The 21,167-nt window shown below is 56.5% G+C and overlaps 1 protein-coding gene across 1 annotated transcript; it reads right to left on the bottom strand.

Annotated features, from left to right (window-relative positions):
* Positions 1–1,419: 1,419 nt before the first annotated feature.
* On the bottom strand, positions 1,420–11,996 carry CACNG1 (calcium voltage-gated channel auxiliary subunit gamma 1). The gene is made up of 4 exons (XM_036451491.2): positions 11,638–11,996; positions 4,568–4,642; positions 2,515–2,652; positions 1,420–2,060 (listed from the first exon to the last, which is right to left on the bottom strand). Exons 1-4 carry the CDS (start codon positions 11,870–11,872, stop codon positions 1,834–1,836), a joined length of 675 nt encoding a protein of 224 aa, XP_036307384.1. The 5' UTR covers positions 11,873–11,996; the 3' UTR covers positions 1,420–1,833.
* Positions 11,997–21,167: the final 9,171 nt, after the last annotated feature.

The raw sequence follows: 21,167 nt of genomic DNA, 5'->3' as shown, positions 1-21,167 counted from the left end.
GGGAAGGAGGGCCCGCGAGGCCGAGGGCAGCGACGCCCGGCCCAACGCCAGCCCTGGGCTTAACAGGAATGTTCCACCTCACGGCTTTATTTATACCTCGTCCCCGCTTGGGATCTTTCGGGAGCGAGGGCAGGATATGAATTAGCCATGAGCGTGTAAATAAAACATTGGACCCGAACGGGACCAGACACACGGGCGGGGGAAGCAGCGTGGTCGGATCTGATGAGAAGCCCAGCCGGCCTGCGTTTCGCTGCTTCCTGCTGCCGTCGGGCCGGCCATTAGCCGCGGGAGGGGGGCGGCTGTGTTCTGACCGACTCCCTCCCTGACCAGACTCCAGAGCCAGGCTCGGCGGGGCCCTCTTCTCGATTCCACTGAGTAAAGTAGGGGTGTCGAACGCAATCAGAGAAGGGGCCAAAATCTAAAATCCAGCCTAAATCGCGGGCCGAATGGTTTACTGAACAGTCATAAACTGTCATTGTGATGGAAACGCAGCGGAGTGCAGTGATGACAGCGCGGTGCGGGCCACATTGCAAGGCCTGGCGGGACGGATTTGGCCCGCGGGCCTTGTGTTTGACACATGTGGTGTAAAGGCTTGAGCGAACACCGGCCGTTCCTGACAGCTCAGGCCCGCACCCACAGGATGGCCCAGTCCCCCTTCCCGTGCCCACCCAGGAAAACCCCTGAAAGGGGGCCTGGCCCCGGGTCCGAGGGAGGAGAGGAGCTCGCTTTGATAAGTGCCCGTGAGCAGACCCAGATGGGTTTCACGTGGACCAGCCCTCCTCTCAGCTTTTTGTAATCTTCCTCTTCTCGGACTCACACAGCCCCCCGCCCTCCTCCCTCCCTGCTCTCGGTCCTCCCCTGGCCGGCTCTGGGTGCCCACCCCAACGGCGGGGAGAGGACAGCCGGGCTCTGGCCCGTGGCAGTGTGAGTCACCGCCCTCCGCGTCTGACAGCTAAGCCCTGCTTCCTCGTGTTCTTTGCAGCAGAAACCCGGCGTCGGGTGTCAGACACTGGCGGCCGGGCGGCCTGGCTGCTGTGTTAGCACTTGGGCCCTGGCCGGCCCGCGCTCTGGAAATAACCCCTCCTATTTTTAACACCCTCGCCCCGCCGGCCGGTCTCCGGTTTCTGCCAGAGAAATCCCCAGGGCCCGGGGATGCACGCTGGCATTCCGCACGGCGAGTCCCGTGGGCACTCGGAGCCCTCTCCCCTGGGGTCCCCACGGGCGCCCCCCGCAGGCCCAGGGCGGCCTCGCCTTTTTCCTCCGGGGTCCCCTTCGGCCCCCGGGGCTGCAGGCAGGGGTCCCGGCGTTTTCTACGCGGGACACCGGGAAAAAGCACGTTTTTCAAAGAACGTTTATTTCCAGCCACAGTCAGAAAGTGCCCCGTGAGAAAGGCTTCTCGGGCCTTCAACACACACAGCGGGGGCTGGCTGCTTGCCCCGGAGGAGACACCCGCGCGGGGACTGAGCACGGGGCGTCCCGGATGAGGCTCATGGGACAGCGGGAGCCAGCTCCGCGGGCAGCTGGCGCCGGGGACAGCTATGGGCTCCAGCGGGAGGTGGGCCTTTGCAGACCCTGTGCACCTGCCGGACCACCCCCCTCCCCACCCAGGGCAGATCTGCATCACTTCCACCTGCCGGATCCCCCAGGAGCCTGTGGCAGCCCGGAGAGGCGCTGGGGGAGGGGGAGCCGCGCAGCAGTGTGTGTGGGTCAGGTGGGAACGGGAGAGATGGGACGCTCGCTCCCGCCTCCTCCGTAGAATGTTCTGGGCCGGGCTCCCTGCGGGGGGGGGGGGGGGGGGGGGAAGCCCTGCGAGTCGCCGGGAGGTCAGGAGGGCTAGTGCTCGGGCTCCGAGTCCATGCAGGACTCCCAGGGGTTGCGGGGCATGCGAGGCAGGGAGAAGAGCAGCAGGGCCAGGCCGCCCAGGAAGAGGAGGACGAAGGCGGCGCAGGCGCAGGCGAAGGACCAGGAGTAATAGTACTCGATCCAGACGGTGTCCTCGCTGTCGATCATGCGCTTCACCGACTGCCGCAGCACCTCCACCGACACGAAGATGCAGAGCCCTGGGGCAGAGCGGGACGCTCAGGGGCCCGCCGGCCTGTGTCCGAGCCCCCCGGGGCTCCCCCAGGGACCAGGGGGAGGCCCGGCCTCGGGGGGAGACCGCCCGGGGCGGGAGTGGACGTGGGGACCTGCAACAGTGATCCACCGTCTGCCCGCCTACCGCACGGACACTCAACGGCGCTTCTTTCCTTCTTTGGTTCGGGCTGTTTTGGATGAACTTAAAATGGGATGGGGACTGGCATTGCTCCCAGTGCCGTGCGGATTAAATGCACACATTGCCAGCCTCTCCCCAGGCCCGCCGCCACCGAGCGACGATGAGTCCTGACCAAGTCTGCTCCTGGAGGAGCCCGGGAATTTCTCCCGACTTACAGCAAGGCGGGAGGGAGGACGGGGACAGCAGCCCTCACCCCGGGCATCGCCCCCTCACCCCGGGCTCACAGGCCAGGGCCCCGCTACCTGCGAAGGCGAAGAACATGGACGCCGGCCTCAGCAGGTAGTCCCGCCTCTTGGTGAAGGCCAGGAGCACGCAGATGGTCCCCATGATGATGAAGACGAGGCTGAAGATGGCGATGGCAGCGGCTGAGATGCTGTACTCTGCAACACACACAGGGCCCAGGCGCCTCAGCAGCGGCCCGGCCGGCCTCGGGGCACGGCGGTGCGGCCAGCCAGGTGAGCACATTGCACACGGGGAGACCGAGGCCCGGGGGAAGCCATCGCGCACCCAAGCCGGTCCTGAGCAATGACTCCATTCTAACTCGAGGGCTGCACTAACCTGCATCCCTTCCCCCACCCCCCCTACCAGGCCGAGGGCGGGAGGGCAGGAGGCCCGGGCAGAAGCTTCCTCTGAGGGACAGGGCGGAGAGCAGCAGGCGCCTGGCCAGGGTGGTCTGTCCTGGGCTGACGGCAGCCTCTGGAAGGTGGCTTATTACAGAGCATGTGTGTGTGTGTGTGTGTGTGTTGTGTGTGTGAGACAGGTGTAAGATTTGTGTGGTGTGTATGTGTGTGTGTGTGTGTGTGTGTGTGTGTGAGACAGGTGTAAGATTTGCCAGAGTGTGTGTGTTAGTGTTGCACTGGCATATAAGGATCTACCAGAGTGAGTGTTTGTGCACATGTGTGTGCACATATGTGTGTGCACGCCCACACTGTGTGCCGCCGTTTGTACATACATGTGCAGGAGTGGGTCTGTACCCGTGACAGAGGGGTGCTCGGGGCTGCTGGACTCGGATGCGTCTCCCCACGCCCCTGCCCTCCTGATTCTCGGGGAGCGCTCGATGGCACCGGAGGGACTCCGCTCCCCACAGACTCTGACCCGCCCACCCTGAACCCCGCCCGGGGATGGGGAGCACTGGCTCCATTGCCCGCTCCTGCCCCAGGCACCGGCCTCTCGGCCTCCGCCAGCCTGAGGGGAGCTGGGACAGGGGGACAGAGGGAGGCTGGGACAGGGGGACAGAGGGGAGGCTGGGACAGGGGGACAGAGGGGAGGCTGGGACAGGGGGACAGAGGGGAGGCTGGGACCCAGGGGGACAGAGGGGAGGCTGGGACAGGGGGACAGAGGGGGCTGGGACAGGGGGACAGAGGGGGCTGGGACAGGGGGACAGAGGGGAGGCTGGGACAGGGGGACAGAGGGGAGGCTGGGACAGGGGGACAGAGGGGAGCTGGGACAGGGGGACAGAGGGGGGCTGGGACAGGGGGACAGAGCGGGGCTGGGACAGGGGGACCGAGGGGGGCTGGGACCCAGGGGGACAGAGGGAGGCTGGGACAGGGGGACAGAGGGGAGGCTGGGACAGGGGGACAGAGGGGAGGCTGGGACAGGGGGACAGAGGGGAGGCTGGGACAGGGGGACAGAGGGGGGCTGGGACAGGGGGACAGAGGGGGGCTGGGACAGGGGGACAGAGGGGAGGCTGGGACAGGGGGACAGAGGGGAGGCTGGGACAGGGGGACAGAGGGGGCTGGGACAGGGGGACAGAGGGGGCTGGGACAGGGGGACAGAGGGGAGGCTGGGACAGGGGGACAGAGGGGGGCTGGGACCCAGGGGGACAGAGGGGGGCTGGGACAGGGGGACAGAGGGAGGCTGGGACAGGGGGACAGAGGGGAGGCTGGGACAGGGGGACAGAGGGAGGCTGGGACAGGGGGACAGAGGGAGGCTGGGACAGGGGGACAGAGGGGAGGCTGGGACAGGGGGACAGAGGGGAGGCTGGGACAGGGGGACAGAGGGGGCTGGGACAGGGGGACAGAGGGGGCTGGGACAGGGGGACAGAGGGGAGGCTGGGACAGGGGGACAGAGGGAGGCTGGGACAGGGGGACAGAGGGGAGGCTGGGACAGGGGGACAGAGGGGAGGCTGGGACAGGGGGACAGAGGGGAGGCTGGGACAGGGGGACAGAGCGGGGCTGGGACAGGGGGACGGGCTCTCGTCAGGCCGGGGAGGGCGGACTTCTGCGCCAGAGGATCTCCTGTCCCCGCAGGTGTGACCCAGTCCCTGTCCCCACTCTGGGCCTGCCCCGGGCTCACCTTTCTGAGTGGTGAATTCGAAGATCTCGGAGCTCTCGCCGGGGTTAAAATGCCGGAAGTAGGAACAGTTTTTCTCTGCAAAGGAGGAGACACCTGTGAGCTGAGGGGAAGGGGCCCGGAGCTGAGGCAGAGGCTCAGCTGAGAGAGGGTGGGTGTGGTCCCACCAGGTGGGCGGACGGGACCTCTCGGCCGGAGTCTTCTCCCCAAACCCTCCCCCGGGCTGAGACAGCACCGTTCTCTGACCCTAAGGCCAATGTTTCGCCAGGTTAGGGGGCTGCATAAGAGGCTGGGAGATCCTCAGGGAGCCAGGGCTGATTGAGTCAAAGGTGCGGACAGCTCTGTGGGGACCAAGCCCATGAGGCAGATGGGGTAACTGAGGCCCAGGGCTCAAGTCATTTGTCAGGAGAACAGGATACTCGGTCAACAAAAGGCTACGCAGTGGTTTGTCCGATTATATGCGCCAGGGACCCAGGGCAATGTCTGAGACATTTTTGCTGAGATTACTGGGCAGGGCTGCTGGCGGCATTAGTGGGTAGAGGCGGGATGCTGCTAACCATCCCTGTGCACAGAACAGCCCCTGCACCACGGAATCCTCCAGACCCAACGTGCCAGTAGCGCTGAGCGTGAGAACCCCTGGATCCTGCCAGCATCCGGAACTGTTTCTCAGCATCAGGCCCCCCCTGACTCACTAGCTTTTCAAAAGCTTCCAGGAGATTCTGAAGAGCAGCCACATTGGGAGGCCCTGCTCCAGGCCCCTTCAAACGCCCTAAGTGCCCTTCTGAGTGGGCCACCGGGGCGGGACTTGGGTGAGGGTTAGAGATCCCATTCAGGGGCCCTCAACACCTGTGGCTGCGGAGGCAGCACAGCCCAGACCTTCCCGGCTGGCTTCCCGGCCTGCCTGATAACTGTCAGGAAAGCCGAAGGAGATCTGCGGACAGTAGTGGGAGTAGAGGAAGCTCTCGGAACAAAGAAATTGATGCCGATTTTAAATATAATTTCAGGCATAATTTCTCCTCTGTTTTTCCTTTTCATCTCTCCTATAGAGATACTATCCAATGAAAGAATAGTTTTATTGCATATTGAATACAGGTTAATATTATTTACCATATTTTTTCGGCGTATAAGACGACCCCCCTAATTTTACAGTTAAAACACAGGTTTAGGCCTATATTCGCTGTATAAGACTACCCCCCACTTCCGAGGCAACACCAGTTCTTTTTTTAATAGACCGCCTCTCTGACTCTGGCCAACCTGAGCAGGCTTTTTTTCGTTTCAAAAGTCGTCTTATACGCCGGAAAAATATGGTACTCTTGACTTAGGAAGTAGATGAATGGGTTATTTGATATTAGGCTGTTTCTTTAAGAAAAGTAAATTAGGTTGCTTTTTTTTGTGTGTGTGTGTGAGGCCCTTTAGTGATTACTTTTTCCAAACATCTCTGCTTAGAGAGCCTCTGGGTTGTGCATTCATTTCTTGGCCTTCAGGTTGTCTTTGCATTTTCTTTTTTTCTGTTAACCCTCCCTCACCCGAGAATATTTTCCCTTATTTATTTATTTGTTTGTTTGTTTGTTTGTTTGTTTATTTTTGAGAGCATGGATGGGAGAGAGAGAGAAACATCCATGTGTGAGAGAGACCCATCTATCGCTGCCTCCTGCACATGCCCTGACTGAGCCGGGGATTGAGCCTGCAACCAAGGTTCATGCCCTTGACCGGAACTGAACCTGGGACCCTTCAGTCCGTGGGTGGAAGCTTTATTCACGGAGCCAAACAGGCCAGGCTGTCCCTGCATGTTCACAAGGCCTTTCTGTTGGAGACGCGCCCCAGGTGCTGCCTTCATTTGGGTGCAGGCCTTTCTCTCTGGCCTAGGTCACCTCGTTGCCCCCGGAGCCTGTGGCCCCCTCTCCTCCGTCCTCCCCCAAGTCAGGGCCACCGCCGCTCCCACGGTGGAGGGAGGACATGAACCTGGAGACCACGCCTGGCGTCGTTAGCAGCAGCGAATGTTCCGAGCGGTAAACGCCTTCCCTTTGAGCTTCTATATTTAAATCGCTTTCCTTCAGAACCGAGGGACCCGGGGTGTCTGACACCGGTAAGTGGTGATGTCAGAGCCGAGCCGCTCTTTTCTCTCTCACAGCTTCCGGGGCTGTTTCAGAACACGATGCAGCCCTCCTATGCTCGTTAGGTTATTAGCTGTGGATTCTCTTCAGCCACGGCTTCCAAATGGCCTGTGCTGTGTCCTCCGTCACCGCCGGCCTCTCTCTGGACAAAGGAACATTTCTGTTTCATTCTGTGAGGGCCAATCTCGGTCATCGCTGAAAACCCTCTGAAAGGCATTGATTGAATTCAAGTGTATTTTACAGTCAGCTGCTTCGGCGACAACGCGCCATCCCCGAGTTAACGGGTCCGGAGCAGGGAGAGGGCGGGGGAGGGGATGAAGGCCCAGCTATGCGCAGTTCTGGGGTGCTGAGGCCCCTCTTGCGCAGGGTGTGCTCAGGGTGTCAGCTCCAGGAGACAGACACCAGGCTCCATTCTGGACAAACCGCTGCCGCCACCAGGCCTTGCTCAAAATCTTCCTTAGCTCCGACACAGGGGCGGGGAGCAGCCTGTCTGGGAAGCCAGCCTGTGGGTTCCGGGGGTGGGGGGACGGTCCCCTCAGTGACCCAGGGGCAGTGTTTCTGGCCCTCCCCTCCCCAGTTATAGGCTCTCACACATGGGGGAGGGGCTCCCGGTGGGCAGGGCTCCCACTGAGGACATGGGGAAGTCTCAGCTTCTCTCTAACGTGGCTGAACTTGGGGCTTGAGGGCAGACAGGCTAATCCTGCCCCCTCGCTTGGGCTCAGCACGTGAGGAAGGCCTGGGAGGAGCATCTGCCCGGGGCCCCACGGCTGCCCATTGGAGCCCACAGGCTGCTCTGTGGGCCCTGCTGGCCCCAGCACCGGTGGGGGTCAGACCTAATGCTCTGTCTGGACACTTCCAGCAGCAACAAGATGCTCGGTTCGGGCCAATCAAGCCAGGCATCTGCCGCTGTCACTCGGGAATTGCCCAGCATGCTGCTGTGGTAATGGTGCGAATTCGGTCCAATTACTCTACTTCCCTGCGCCTCGTTTTCCTCATCTGTCGGATGGGATGATGATAATAGCATGGACCTCACAGAGGATTTTGTGAGAATTAGATGAGTTAATATATATATGTCATCCCACTGCCCTGCCCTTCATGTGTTTATTTTTTTTCGGGGGGGGGGGGGGAAGTAGCTGTTTTTCTTAGTTAGAATTCCTTGTATCGATATGTGATGAGTCACTTCTTGCTCTCACAAGAGTCTGTCTTTATTTTTCATCTTATCTACCTTTTGATTATGATGTGTCCAGATTTTGATCTATCCTACTTGGAGTTCATTAAGCTTCATGGGTTTCTAGATGAATGTTTTCCATCAAATTTGGAAAAATGTTGGCCATTATTTTTTATAGGTACTTCCTGCTCCTCTCTCTCTTTGTCTGGGAATACCATTAGGTGTGTATTGATACATTTCATTCTGTCCCACAGGCTCTGTTCATTTTTCTTCATTATTTCTCCTGTCTGTTTCTCAGACTAGCTAATCTCAGTTGGCCTATCTTTAATTTCATGGATTTGTTCTCCCTGCTCAGCTCTGCTATTGAAATTGTCTGGTGAACTTTTTCATTTCAGTTATTTTTTAATTTTTATTTATTTATTTATTTAAAATATTATTTATGGATTTTGTACAGCGAGGAAGGAAGAGACATAGAGAGTTAGAAACATCGATGAGAGAGAGTCATCGATCAGCTGCCTCTTGCACACCCTCTACTGGGGGTATGCCAGCAACCAAAGTACATGCCCTTGACCGGTATCGAACCCGGGACCTTTCAGTCCCCAAGTCGATGCTCTATCCATTGAGCCAAACCGGTTTCGGCTCATTTCAGTTATTATACTTCTCAACTCTAGAATTTCTATTATATCCTTTAAAAATAATTTATATCTTTATGCTCTATTTCATGAGACATCGTTCTTATCTTAGCACATGAGGAAGGCCAGTGGATTCTTCAAATTCCTTGAATATATCTAAAATAGGTGACTTAAAGTCTTTGCCTAGTAAGTCCAATATCTGGGCTTCCTTAAGAATCTATTATTGACGTTATTATTGTATAGGCCAGTGGTTGGCAAACTGCGGCTCAAGAGCCACATGCAGCCTGTGAGCTGCGGTTTGCTGCCCTGTTGACTAATGAGTTTGCCGACCACTGTCATATACCACCCTTTACCTCTTTGCACACAATGTGCCACAATTGCCTAATCCTCACAGCTTCCAACCACACGGTAGCATTTAGTCTAGCAGTGGTCGGCAAACTCAGTCAACGGAGCAGCAAACCGTGGCTCACGAGCCGCAGTTTGTTGACCACTGGTATAGGCCATGCGTTTTTAGTTCTTTGCATGTCTTGACATTTTTTTTTAATTTAAATTTAAAACTGGAAAATTTAAACAATATAATGTAGCAACTCTAGAAATCAGACTCTTATCTTACCCAAGGATTGTTCCTATTTCTGTTTGCTATTGTTGTTTATTTAGTGACTTTCTGAATTATTTTTGTAAAGTCTATATTCTTAGTCATGTGTGACCACGGAAATCTCTGCTCCGTTAGTTTGGTGGTCAGCTCACGGAGATTTCCTACAATGATTGGAACTAATTCATCTCCCAGCATTTACTGAGGGGCTCTGTGCTTCGCAGAGTGTGCAGCACTCCACTGAGCAGCATGCATTCCAGAGTTCCGAAAAACTTGATTCTGATCATTTTTGCTAATGTTCACATTGCTTTTATGGAGAGGAGGATTTCTGGAGGTTCTAACTCTGTCATCCCGCCCCCCCCCCCCCCCATGCCATCCGAATATGTAAAACATTAAAACAATGTCTGGCAGATAGTGCTCTATTTGTGTTTGCAGTTATTCTTACTGTTATTAATAATAAATAAGGACATGTATGCCTTAGCTGGTTTGGCTCAGTGGATAGAGCGTCAGTCTTGGGTTCGATTCCAGTCAAGGGCATGTACTTTGGTTTCAGGCTCTTCTTCTGCTTGGACCCTGGTTGGGCCGTGTGCAGGTGGCAACCAACTGATGTGTTTCTCTCACATGGGTATTTCTCTCTGTCTTTCCCTCTCTCTGAAAATCAGTGGGAAAATATCCTCAGGTGAGGATAAGAAAAAAAAAAAAAAAGGAACATGTATGAACTCTGTCCATCCCTCCAGCAAAGAGTGGTCCTGTACAGCGTAGGAGGGGCGGGGGAAGGAAGAGATGCTCACGTGCAGAGAAAGGAGAGGGAGGAAGTCAGGAGCACCCAGCAGCAGCCTGTTGGGGGCAAGGCTGTGCTCACAAGTAGGATTCACTCAGGTCAGAGTGAGAAGGCACTGAGATAGACACTGGCCAGGTTCAAGGCTAAGCCGTGCCTGCTGGTCCCCAGGGGCTGGCCCTGCCACCTGCTGCCAGCCTGCCTCTCCCTTGTATAGACTCAGCTCACCCTCTGCTCCCCTGCTCCGCGAACTCGCCAGGCTTTAAAAGGCAGATGCCTCCCAGCACAGGTGGGAGGACCATCCCAGCGCGTTTCTGGGGGAGCTGCCCTGCCCTGCCCTGCCCAGGGGAGTTGGCTGGACGGTGCATCTGTTTACAGGCATGCTCAGCAGAGGCCGCGGGGCATGGGCATCGGGGCTATGTGATACCCTCCCAGCGCATGCTCATGCCATTTAAAGCCCTCAGCCCTGGGACAGCTGGGTATTTATGAATCTTCCGAGTGTCCAGTGGGAATGAGCAAGACGGGAGGCAGCGGGAGGGGAAGGAAGGAGAAAGAGGGAAGAGGGAGGAACAAGCATTGGGCTCCTCTGTTCCCTCCCCTCCCACCACCCCCAAACACACACTGCAAGGTTCTGGGGGACTTGGCACTGGCTCCCTTGAAGGGGAGGTTTCAGTGGACACCCAGTCCGGTCACAGACAGAATAATTCTGAGCGCCAAGTGGGATGCCCCATGCAGCCTGGTCCGCGCACCTGGGAGTGACATTTGGAAGCGCTGGAAGGGCCTCTGCGCTGCTGAATCCAAGCACCACGGAGGAAGCGGAGGCTGTGCTGGGCTTTGTCTCCCCCGCCCCCTGCCAATCGTCATTTTGGGGGGTCATGGGTAATGATGGTTAGAGCCGTGGCCTCTGAATCCAAGCGGGCTCTTTCCTGAGCGTGTGCTCCGTTTACTAGGGGCGCAGAGGGCTGGACGATTGCCGGGAGGCTCGTCATCCCGTGGTGCGCCCCGTGGGTGGAAGTGGGAAATGCACTTCCATTCCAGCGGCAGGACGTGCTCCCGGCCCTGCAGGGGCCTGAGCTGAGGGAGGATGGGCTGGAGGGCTGGTGTTCCTCACGAAAAGGCAGGCAGCTCATCTGCGACAGGTCCCAGTTCCCAAACAGGTGCTCAGCCTGTGCCATCACTCAAGGCCCCCCCCACCCCCCTGCCACCCTCTCTCTCTCTCTCTCTCTCTCTCTCTCTCTCTCTCTCTCTCTCTCTCTCTCTCTCTCTCTCCCTCTCTCTCCCTCTCCCTCTCCCTCTCCCTCTCCCTCTCCCTCTCTCCCCTTCTCTCTCTCTGCTGTTACTACCTTTCTGAAATTCTTACGCAACGACAAGGAGCCTGTGTTTTCAGGCTGCCCGGGGCCCGTACATTCCGTGGCCCATCCTGTCTCTCCCACAGGGCCCGCCAGCCTGAGCACCGAGGGCCACCGGCTTCCTTGCCGGGAGAGCCCGGAGCTGGGCACCCAGAAGAGTGACCGCTGGTGGGGCCAGGAGCCCCCGGCCTGGCAGGTCCATGGTGTCTTTCAAAACTGAGCCTCTCGCCCCACATGGCCAGCCCTCTGCTCTGGGTGAAAAGCCCCAAGCCTCGCAAGACAGAGAAATAGGGAGGGAGACATGGCCACGGCCGCCAGCACAGCCTCATGCAACGCAGACCCCCTCTCCCGGGCACGAGGGCTGTCCGGAGCCACTTTTCCGGAAGGAACAGAGAAGGCCGGGGGCAGGGCAGGGCCGGGGGCCAGGGCGGGTACGTTACCCCCTGGCAGGGTGATGGGTCCGCAGCTCCCCTCCTTGCTGCCGCCCACGATGATACTCTTGGTGCAAATCCGCCAGAGGCCGAAGTGGGCCGCCTCGCAGACAGCGCTGTAGTGCTCCACCTCGGGGCTCAGCACGGCCCAGTGGTCGGTCACCACGGCCACCGTGGCCAGCACGATGCCCACCAGGAGGCAGAAGAGCGTCAGGCGGACCCTCAGGGTTCCGGTCTGGGACATGGTGGTCGCGGAGGAGTGGGCGCTCCGGGCAGGGTCGGGTGGCTGGCGGCGTCTCCCTGGGCAGGTGGCAGCGGGCTGGGGTGGCGGCGGCGGCAGTTATGGTGCAGAGGGGGGAGCTAAGTTTAGTGTGCTGGGCCGAGCCAGAGGGGGCTGGCCTTGGGGCTGAGCAGCTGCCCACACGTGACAGGGGCCTGAGGGAGGCTTCTATTAATGCACACGCACAGGCGCGTCCCCGTCGCCGAGGATGGCTTCCTCTCGGGTTTCAGGGCTGGGAGCCAGAAATACCCGGGGAGGGGGCGGGGGAGAAGGCCCTGGGTGGCGACGGGAGACCTGCCGGAGCGCCTGCTTGGGATTCCCCGGTGTGGGCGAGGGTGAGGGACACTGCGTCGCTGAAGGTCGCTGCTGGGCAAGGGCAGAGACCCTGCGGCTCAGGGGGCTCAGCAGTCTGTTCTCACCCTGGGCAGCTGTTTCCAGAGGGGGGCACGTGGGGCCTGGTCCTGTAAGCCTGGGGGACCCAGGGCCATGCCCAGGGACATGGTGGGGATCCCCTGCCCAGGGCTTCTGGAGCCCACTGCCCAGGCGAGAGCTTCTGCCCCGAGCCCCACAGCATCCCCCAGCGACAGGGAGCTCTCAGTGGTTCCTGGGACTGCCCAGCGTGCGAACGTTATTTTCTTTCTTTTAAAAAAAAAACACACACATATATTTTGTTGATTTTTTACAGAGAGGAAGGGAGAGTGATAGAGAGTTAGAAACATCAATGAGAGAGAATCATCGATCAGTTGCCTCTTGCACAACCCTTACTGGGGATGTGCCCGCACCCAGGGTACATGCCTTTGACTGGAATCGAACCCGAGACCTTCCAGTCCGCAGGCCGACGCACTATCCACGGAGCCAAACTGGTTCTGGCTGAATGTTATTTTCTATTCGATTCTCCCAGCCTCCCACCTGGGTGCGGAAGAAAAACAAAAGACAGCCGTCTGGGGCAAGTCTGTCACGGCTCCCCGATCCTCACACAGCAACGAAAGGCCAGCAGAGGACAGAGCATCGGCTGTTTTCATTGTCAGGGTTCAGTGTTACCTCCATGAATGGCAGGGCTGCAGGTTTTCCTGGTTATGCTTTTATTTACAAAACAGCTATACGTAAGTCAAAAAGAACAGAAGTAAGTTGATTTACAGGTGACAGCTAAGAGCCTCACGGTGGGTGGACATAGCAGAGGACTTGGGAAAGTCTGGGGCCGGCTTCCCAGAGGCCCACCTGCCCACATCATCCCCCCCCCCCCAAGCGGGTCTCTAAGCCCCAACCCACCTCCCGGGGTCTGTCTCCTCTTCCTCAGGTCACCAGTGGCTCTCTCTGGGTGCAGCTGAGGCTGATGTAAGTGCAGGAAGAGACCCCGAGCTGGGCAGGGCTGTGAGCTTCAAGATCCTGGCCTCAGGTTGATCATGTTTAATGGATAGATTGTCTCTGCGTGTGCAGAGAACACGCAGGGGCCCAGCTTGGCGTCACAGATCACTGGTCCCAGGGATGATCCTAACAAGAGCAGGTTTCAGTGAGAGCTAGCCATATCCTCAGCGCTCTGCTGAGTTAATTTTCACACCTTCCCTGGGGGAGGGGGCAGGTCTGTGCCCAGCAGGGGTCCTGAGTCCCCCAACCCAGCCAGCAAATGCATTCAAGGTGGATGGCTCTTCCTTTCAACATAATCTGTGTGCAAACCTAGCATGAGGCTGATTTCACATCAAGGCTGTCAAACTCGAGGGCTGTGGACCACATGCGGGCCACAAGGAATAATTTAGTGGTCCAGCCAATATAACAGTGTGAGCAGTTATGTACAATTATGAAAGGAAATAAGTCTCCTGACAGATCCAGAATTACTGACCTTCACCTTGGGTCAGTTTTTTGTTTGTTTGTTTTTTTAAGAGTATACAAGCCTTTTTTTAAAAAAAAAAATATATATTTTATTAATTTTTTACAGAGAGGAAGATAGAGGGATAGAGAGTTAGAAACATGGATGAAAGAGAAACATCGACCAGCTCCCTCCTGCACACCCTCTACTAGAGATGTGCCCATAACCAAGGTACATGCCCTTGACTGGAATCGAACCTGGGACATTTCAGTCCGCAGGCTGATGCTCTATCCACTGAGCCAAATCGGTTTCGGCATTGGGTCAGTTTTGAAAGTAGTCATTGAGAAAAAGATTTCCCCAAAGTAGGAAAAACAGTAGCAGAGAAGAGATGCCAAGTGTCAGGAAGAAAACATTAATTTTATCTTTTTTTTTTTTTTTTTACTATTCAAAATAAACCTACGTTTTTATGAAAATTGGAGCGTTTGTTTCTTTGCGGCCCACATAAACTTCAACCGCGTTCACTTGGCCATGTTAGCCTCTGAGTTTGACGTGCTTGCTCCCTGTGGTCCTCCCCTGTCCAGGCATCAGGAAGGACAGCTCCTTAGGGAGTAGGAACCAACCTGCCAGTGATGGAGTCGGCAACCCCTGGGTCAGATCCCTGTCCCACTGGCATCCAGCTGTGTGGCTTCCAGCCAGTCACCAACCTCTCTGAGCACTCCTCCCCTCAGCTATAAAATGAGGGCAGTGGCTGACTGGGAGCTGCAGAATTAGAGATCATGCATTTATCAGCTTCGCCCAGGGTAGGTGCCAGGGACTGAGTTAAGCCCCACTCCCCCCAATTCATATGTTGAAGCCCAAACCCCAGTGTAATGGTATTTGGAAATGGGGCTTCTGGGGGGTAATTAGGTTTAGATGAGGCCATGAGGGTGGGGTCCTCATGATGGGATTAGTGCCCTTAAGAAGGAACAACAGTTTGCTGTCTCTTTTTCTCTGCCATGTGAGGAGGAGAAAGCCAGGAAGCAGAATTCCTAGGACCCAACAACCGTGCTGGTCTAGGACTTCCAGCCTCCAGAGCTGTGAGAAAATAAATTTTGGTTGTTAAGGTCATCCAGGGTATGGTCTTTAGTCTGAGCTGACTAATACAGTCGGCATCCAATCCAAGATGGCTGTTGTTATTATTTATAAACTGCAGATGGATCAGCTTTCTCTAATGGGCCATAAGCTTCTGGAGGGTAGAGATGGTGAGCCTGTTTTAGGTACTCATTCTGAGTCCCTCAGAGAACCCACCTGATCTGAGCCCGGTTTGGGATCTTCATAAATGTTTGTTAAATGACTGATGGATGGAAGGATGGACAGATGGACTGAAAGAACGAGACCAGAAGCTCAAATAATTCACTCCACCAGACAATCCAAAGGACATTTTTCTGTGGCTCAAGGCCACAGGGCCACCCTGGGACCAATGGCTAATTTGCCTCCAGGCTCTGAGGGACACCCCGGGAGGGCACTGTTCTCACCTCTGTGATCAAGTTCAAAAGGAAGCAGCCTCCTGAGGTAGGGCATTTTCTGCAGTCTTCAAAGGAGATTCCCACACTAAGCTGATTGGGCGATGTCTGTGTTTTTCTCACCCAGATGAACCAGTTTTCATTTGTCCCAAGAAGGACCAGGCATAACTAGGTTGAGGGAAAACATCCCCAACAGGTGGGCCTCATACAGAGTTGGGACCAGGGCACACCTGGGTGGGGGCCAAATAAACTCTCTTTTGGCAATCTGCTGATCTAATTTTGAGCTCAGGCTTAATGAGGCTAAGAAATGGCGCTGGGTGACCTTCAGGTACTGTAGAAAATCGAGGTGCCAGCCTCTTTAAGCCACTTCGTCTGACCTCTGCTTTCATCATCGCATCTTCATCTCTGACTCTCCTGCCTCCCTTTCTTTATCTGAATCCTTGTGGTTTTATTGATTCCCCAGGAAAATCTCCCCATCTCAACATCCTTAACTTAATCACACCTGCAAAGTCCCTTTGGCCATGTCCGGTGACATAGTCACAGGTTCCAGGGACTGGAACTTGGGCATTTTGGGAACCACTCTTCTGCCTACCACAGGCATCGGTTTACAATTCGCTTGACCTTCTCTGGCGTCACCTGATGCAGGGATGGAGAAGATGGACCGTGAGGTTGAAAGACAGCTGGGGCTTTTCCAGGAGGAAAAAGCTAGAAGGAGAAGGGGCCAGGGGAACCAAGGGCATCGGCAAGGGTGGGTTTAGATGATGACTTGCTGTGTCTGGGCTGGTTAGGATGGCCCTGCAACCAGGAAGGGTCAATATATTGGGAGAAAATGGGGAGGTCAAGGCCCTGAAGGGCTTGACGAGGTTGGAAAACGGGTGTAGTGATGGTAAGGGAATGAAGGAATTGGGAACACTGGAAGCTGTGCTCTGAGAGGAGGACAACATCTCTGAAGATTATAGGAGGGGCCAGTCAGGGGGTGATGGCAAGATCCAGGTTGGAAAGGAAGGTCAATGAAGATGACAAGACCAGATGGCCAAAGGAGATGAGCTCAGATAGTCAATGGAGGCGAGAAGGGGAGGTGGCCAATGGGGCTGAGAAGACAGAGCTCTGAGGCCAGGGCATTGGAGCGGTTGGCCCTTGCTGGCATTAGTGTGGCTCAGTTTGATGGTGGCAGGACTTGAGGTACAGAGGAAGGCTTTGAGCCAGCGGTGACATCTCTGCTGAAGGTGAAAGAAGTGGCCAAGAAAGAGTTGGGGAGATGACAGTGATGAAAAAAGGTGAAGGCCCTTAGAGAAAGCGTTTCCCCAGGAGGGTGGAGGAGTGATGGTTAGGAGGTATCAGCCCTCCATCATCCTCTGCGCCTGCAATATGTCTCAGGACATGAGTTCGGAACCTTCTCTGACACAGACTTCTGGTTCTGAGGTTGCACCTGCAGTTTTGCCGGAAGCTGCAGGTTTAAAAACACCTGTTTCGAGTGTACCTGCCCATCTCCTCCTCTGGATTCCAGGTCTCTGAGCAACTGTTCCTCCCTTCTGTCCCTCCCCTGCCCCTTATCTCTAGGGCTGGGCAGCCAGGGGTGCTATGTCAGGAACCAGTGCAGGGAGGCCCCCCTCCCCCAGGTCTCTCCTCTCTGCGAGCTCCACACTAGGGACCCAGAACGGGACAACCTCCCCATGCAGCCCTGCTCCCAGGGCATCTGAGAGCGCTCAGGACGCAGCCTTTGCAGCCTGTAGCACCTGTGTGGGATCGGGAACGCCCCAGTGGGGCTCTGGGGTTGCAGGGCCTGCAAAGACAACTGCAGCCACGTGGCAGCGCTGACCACCAATCCACAGCTGGGGGCCACTGAGGGCAGAAATGAGTGGGCATCAGCCAGGGAAGCAGCTGGGGGAGGACCCCTCTCCCTGGAAGTGGGGAGCACCGCACAGCACCTGGACAGCTGGAGCCTGGCTCTCAGAGCACTCTGTGATCAGCAAACTGCGGCTCGCGAGCCACCTGCGGCTCTTTGGCCCCTGGAGTGTGGCTCTTCCACAAAATACCACGGCCTGGGTCTATTTTGAAGAAGCGGTGTTAGAAGAAGTTTACATTTAAAGAATTTGGCTCTCAAAAAAAGAAATGTCAGTCGTTGTCCTGTTGCTATTTGGCTCTGGTGACTAATGAGTTTGCCGACCACGGCCCTAGAGCAATCAGTGTTGACACACTTCTTGAGTGTGGCTCGTCAGCAAACACCTCTGGGCGCTCACTCTGACGCCAGGCTCCTGTTTCCTTGTTTACGCTGAAGCTGAACCCGTCTCCCCACAACCCGGGGAGGGAATCGTAACCTTCCTCATTTGACCGCAGGCTCTGAGAGAGGCCGGGCGGCCTGCCCAGGGCTGCCCGCGGGTGACTGGAGATTTGATCCCTGTCTTTCTGGCTCCTGGCCACCTCCCTGGCCACTCAGTGCAGCCTCGGGGCGGGAGGGGGGTGGGTGAGCGGGGCAGGAGGCTGGTGTCAGGCTGGGCCAGGTTTCTCCTGCTGCCTGCTTCCATTCCACCTGAGCTTTGTTCCCAAACCCAGGGGCAAAGGCACCCCCAAACCCCACCCTGGGACAGGTGGCTGTTTCCCCATTTCCTTCTTCAACCCGCAACTTCTGTTTCCAAAAACGGTTGGCTCAAAAGAGGCAGAGATTGGAATGTGTGGCAGGGAAAGGAAATCCCAGGGATAAGTAAATGGGACTTCCTGATATGCCCACAGCCTGGGTGCAAGTACCAAGAAGCCTCTGGGTGGCCGTGCACAAGTGACCTCACCCTTCTGTGCCTCAGTTTCCCTCACTGTAAAATCAGACGTGTGCACGGTGTCTCAGCCTGACTTTTTGGGCCAGATCATTCTTGGGGGCAGGGGTGAGCGCTGTCCTGTGCGTGAGCAAGACGTTGTCCTCCACCCAGGAGATGCCAGTAGCACCCGCCTTCCAGGCTGTGACAATCGGACACATCTCCAGACATGGATGAATGTGCCCTGGAGAGCAACACTGCCCCCACTTGAGAACCACTGGGCCAGTGGTGACTTCCTTCCATGGTTGTCATATATTTCCTTCCTTCCTTTTATTCATTCTCTCATGAATGAATAAAGGGTGAGGCTGGTGAGGCTGCTCTGCTCAAAATGCCCCCCCTCCCAACTCCCCCTCCCCCAGCCCCGGCCATTTCCTTTCCTTTTTGGGCTGATTCTTCTTCTATAATGAAAATGTTGAATCAGTGTTTCCCAAAGTTTGGTACGCGTACCCCCAGGGGTACGGGAAGAGTTTGGTGGGGATATGCACTGCACCGTGCTTAGCTGCGCCTAATTCTACGTTCTCGTGAGTACAAGGGGTACTCAGTGTTACGAAAATTATAGAAGGGGTACACCTATGTCAAAAGTTTGGGAAACACCCAATGAGATGATTCCTAAGGTTCCTGCCACTGCTGCTTGGGACCCGGTGTCCCATGATTTTTGTGGTTCTTGTTTGGGTCAAGGCAGGAGCTCAAGCCTGCTCCTCCAGCCTAGGGAGACGGTAGCACAGACCCATTTTACAGACGGGGTATTCGGAGCTGAGAAAAGGCCAGACCTCACTTTGGAGCTGAAGGAGGGGCTGAGGCTGCAGAGGTGGACCCATCCCAGACAGACATCCGTTTCGAGGAGGCGCTCCCAGAATGATTTGGGGGCAGGGTGGTAGGAAGGAGATACAGAAAGACATGGACCAGAAAGCCCAGACTGCTGTTCCCCAAACTGTGTCCCTTTCCTCCTGGGCTAAACTACATTTCCCATCTTCCCTGGCTCTTCGATGGGACAGTGATACTGAGTTCTGGCCAATGGCATGTGAGCAGGGGAGAGAGTCACACTTCCTGGTCCATTAAAACCTCCCACAAGACTGTCTACTCACAAGAACACCTGCCCTCTCTCTTCTCCATCTGCCTGCTGGGTGTCAATGCCAGGGGCAGCATTAGAAGCCCATGATGGAGATGGCAGAGCTTCCAGAGAGTGGGTCCCTGAATCTCTGAATGACTGTGTGGAGCAGAGCAGCCTCACCTGCCCAGTGGAGTGAACTGGATGAGTGGGAAATAGATTTCTATTGTAGTAAGCCATTCCTCCTTTGGGATTGTTGGTTATGTTGCTAGCCTATTCTAAATAATATACACTGAATGGCCAGAGTATGATGATCTCAGAACGCATAATAATCTGGCCACTCAGTGTATATCCTATATAATAAAAGGCTAATATGCAAATTGTCCCCTCAACTAGGAGTTTGACCAGCAGGCAGGCCGGCCAACTGCCCATGTCCCCTCCTCCTGGCCAGGCTGGCCAGACCCCACCCATGCATGAATTCATGCACCGGGCCTCTAATATATATATATGTGTGTGTGTGTGTGTGTGTGTGTGTGTGTGTGTGTACACACACACACACACACACACACACACACACACACAGAGTGGCCAGATTATTATGCGTTCAGAGATCATAATAATCTGGCCGCTCAGTGTAAGTGAAGGGCAGAATGGGGGCTGCTGGGCTAGAGGGAGGATCTGAATGGCGGTTTGGCTGGGGAACCAGAACATCCACTTCTGTGCCAGTTCTGTGGACCTAACTCTGCACATTGTGGAGGCAGAGTCTTCAGATGAATGAGACATGTGACCCCATGAGCCCCGTACCGGAGGCCACACCAGGACACGACCTGCAGACTGCCACCAGAGGCCACCGGGAGGGCTGCAACGCGTGTGCCGAGCCAGTTTCTTCCAGGCTAAGAATAAACAGGAGGCACAGGAGTCTGGGCGCGTGGTGCCAACGCCGGGTGGCGCTGGCTCTGGGCTGGTGAAGCCATCAGCTCAGAGCTTAGCAGGGGGTCGGTTGGTGGGGTGGGGGCCAAAGCTGCCCTGACCCTGAGACCTGGTGGCCCAGCATGTTTGGGACACCAGTAAGAGGGTGAAAACGCCGGGGCTGGCCCTGGCTGGCATGGCTTAGTGGTTAGAGCATCAGCTTGCACACCAGAAGGTCTCGGGTTTGATTTCCAGTCAAGGGCACATACCTGGGTTGCAGGTCCCATCTCTGCATCCTCTCCTCTCCCTCCCCCCGCCCCGGGTTGGGGAGGCAACCAATTGATGTGTCTCTGTCACATTGATGTTTCTCTCTCCTCTCCCCTCCCGTCCACTCACTCTGAAACCAATGGAAAACATATCCTCTCTCTTTGGGTGAAGATTAAAAAGAAAGAAATAAAAAAAGCCAGGGCCGAAAGTTTGGACAGGCGGGAGTGGTTCTTGCAGCACAGGATGGGAACACAGGACACTGGGCCCTCAGCCTTCTCTGCTGGGACGAGGGTTGGAAAGGCCGCTCCGATCCAGGATGGCTCTCAGGAAAACTCAGGGTCTTAGTCCCCGAGATAAAGCCCGTGATTGGAGGGGACGGTCCTCTGGGCTGCAGCTTGGGTGGAACTAGGGCACACTGCTCATCCTCCTCACACCTCCAAGAGCGTGGGGGTGACCTCCAGCCAGGGGGCATCTGCTGGGCTGAACCTGGTGGGTGACACTGTCCTGTGGGACCTGAGCAGTAATGTCCACATCACCCCTCTCCCTCCCTCCCTCCCTCCCCCCCTCCCTCCTTCCCCCTAGTGGCCTGGGATCCGGTGACTCTGTCCCCTCTGGCCTCTGGCCGGGGCCACATCCTCCCATCCAGCTGTCTCAGGACTGAAGCTCAGCCTGGAATTCAGGCTCCTCCACTTCGTAGCCAGCTTGGAACTTGGACAGAGAGGAGGCAGGTCGGTGGACTGAGGAACCCCTCTGAGCAGCGTTTGGCCTCTGAGCCACAGCTGGTTGAGGCCTGGCTTGTTCAGCCGCTCAGAGGCCATCCCCGGCCCCGCTGGGAAAGGCCCCCGGTCAGAGACCAGCCGCTGGTGCCGGGAGGTGGCCAGCGGCCGGATGACAGCCAGAGAAACCGGCCTTGGCCCGCGCT

The sequence above is a fragment of the Pipistrellus kuhlii genome, unplaced genomic scaffold, assembly GCF_014108245.1.
Source record: "Pipistrellus kuhlii isolate mPipKuh1 unplaced genomic scaffold, mPipKuh1.p scaffold_m20_p_22, whole genome shotgun sequence".
NCBI lineage: Eukaryota > Metazoa > Chordata > Mammalia > Chiroptera > Vespertilionidae > Pipistrellus > Pipistrellus kuhlii.
This window is presented reverse-complemented; position numbering and strand designations above follow the sequence as displayed.

What these genes read in the sequence shown, in the direction of transcription:
- CACNG1 (XM_036451491.2), bottom strand. Translation starts at nt 11,872, where the DNA reads ATGTCCCAGACCGGAACCCTGAGGGTCCGCCTGACGCTCTTCTGCCTC. An exon ending in CGAATTCACCACTCAGAAAG is followed by an intron (nt 2,653 to 4,567) that starts GTGAGCCCGGGG and finishes TGTGTGTTGCAG; the next exon opens with AGTACAGCATCTCAGCCGCT. An exon ending in CATGTTCTTCGCCTTCGCAG is followed by an intron (nt 2,061 to 2,514) that starts GTAGCGGGGCCC and finishes GCTCTGCCCCAG; the next exon opens with GGCTCTGCATCTTCGTGTCG.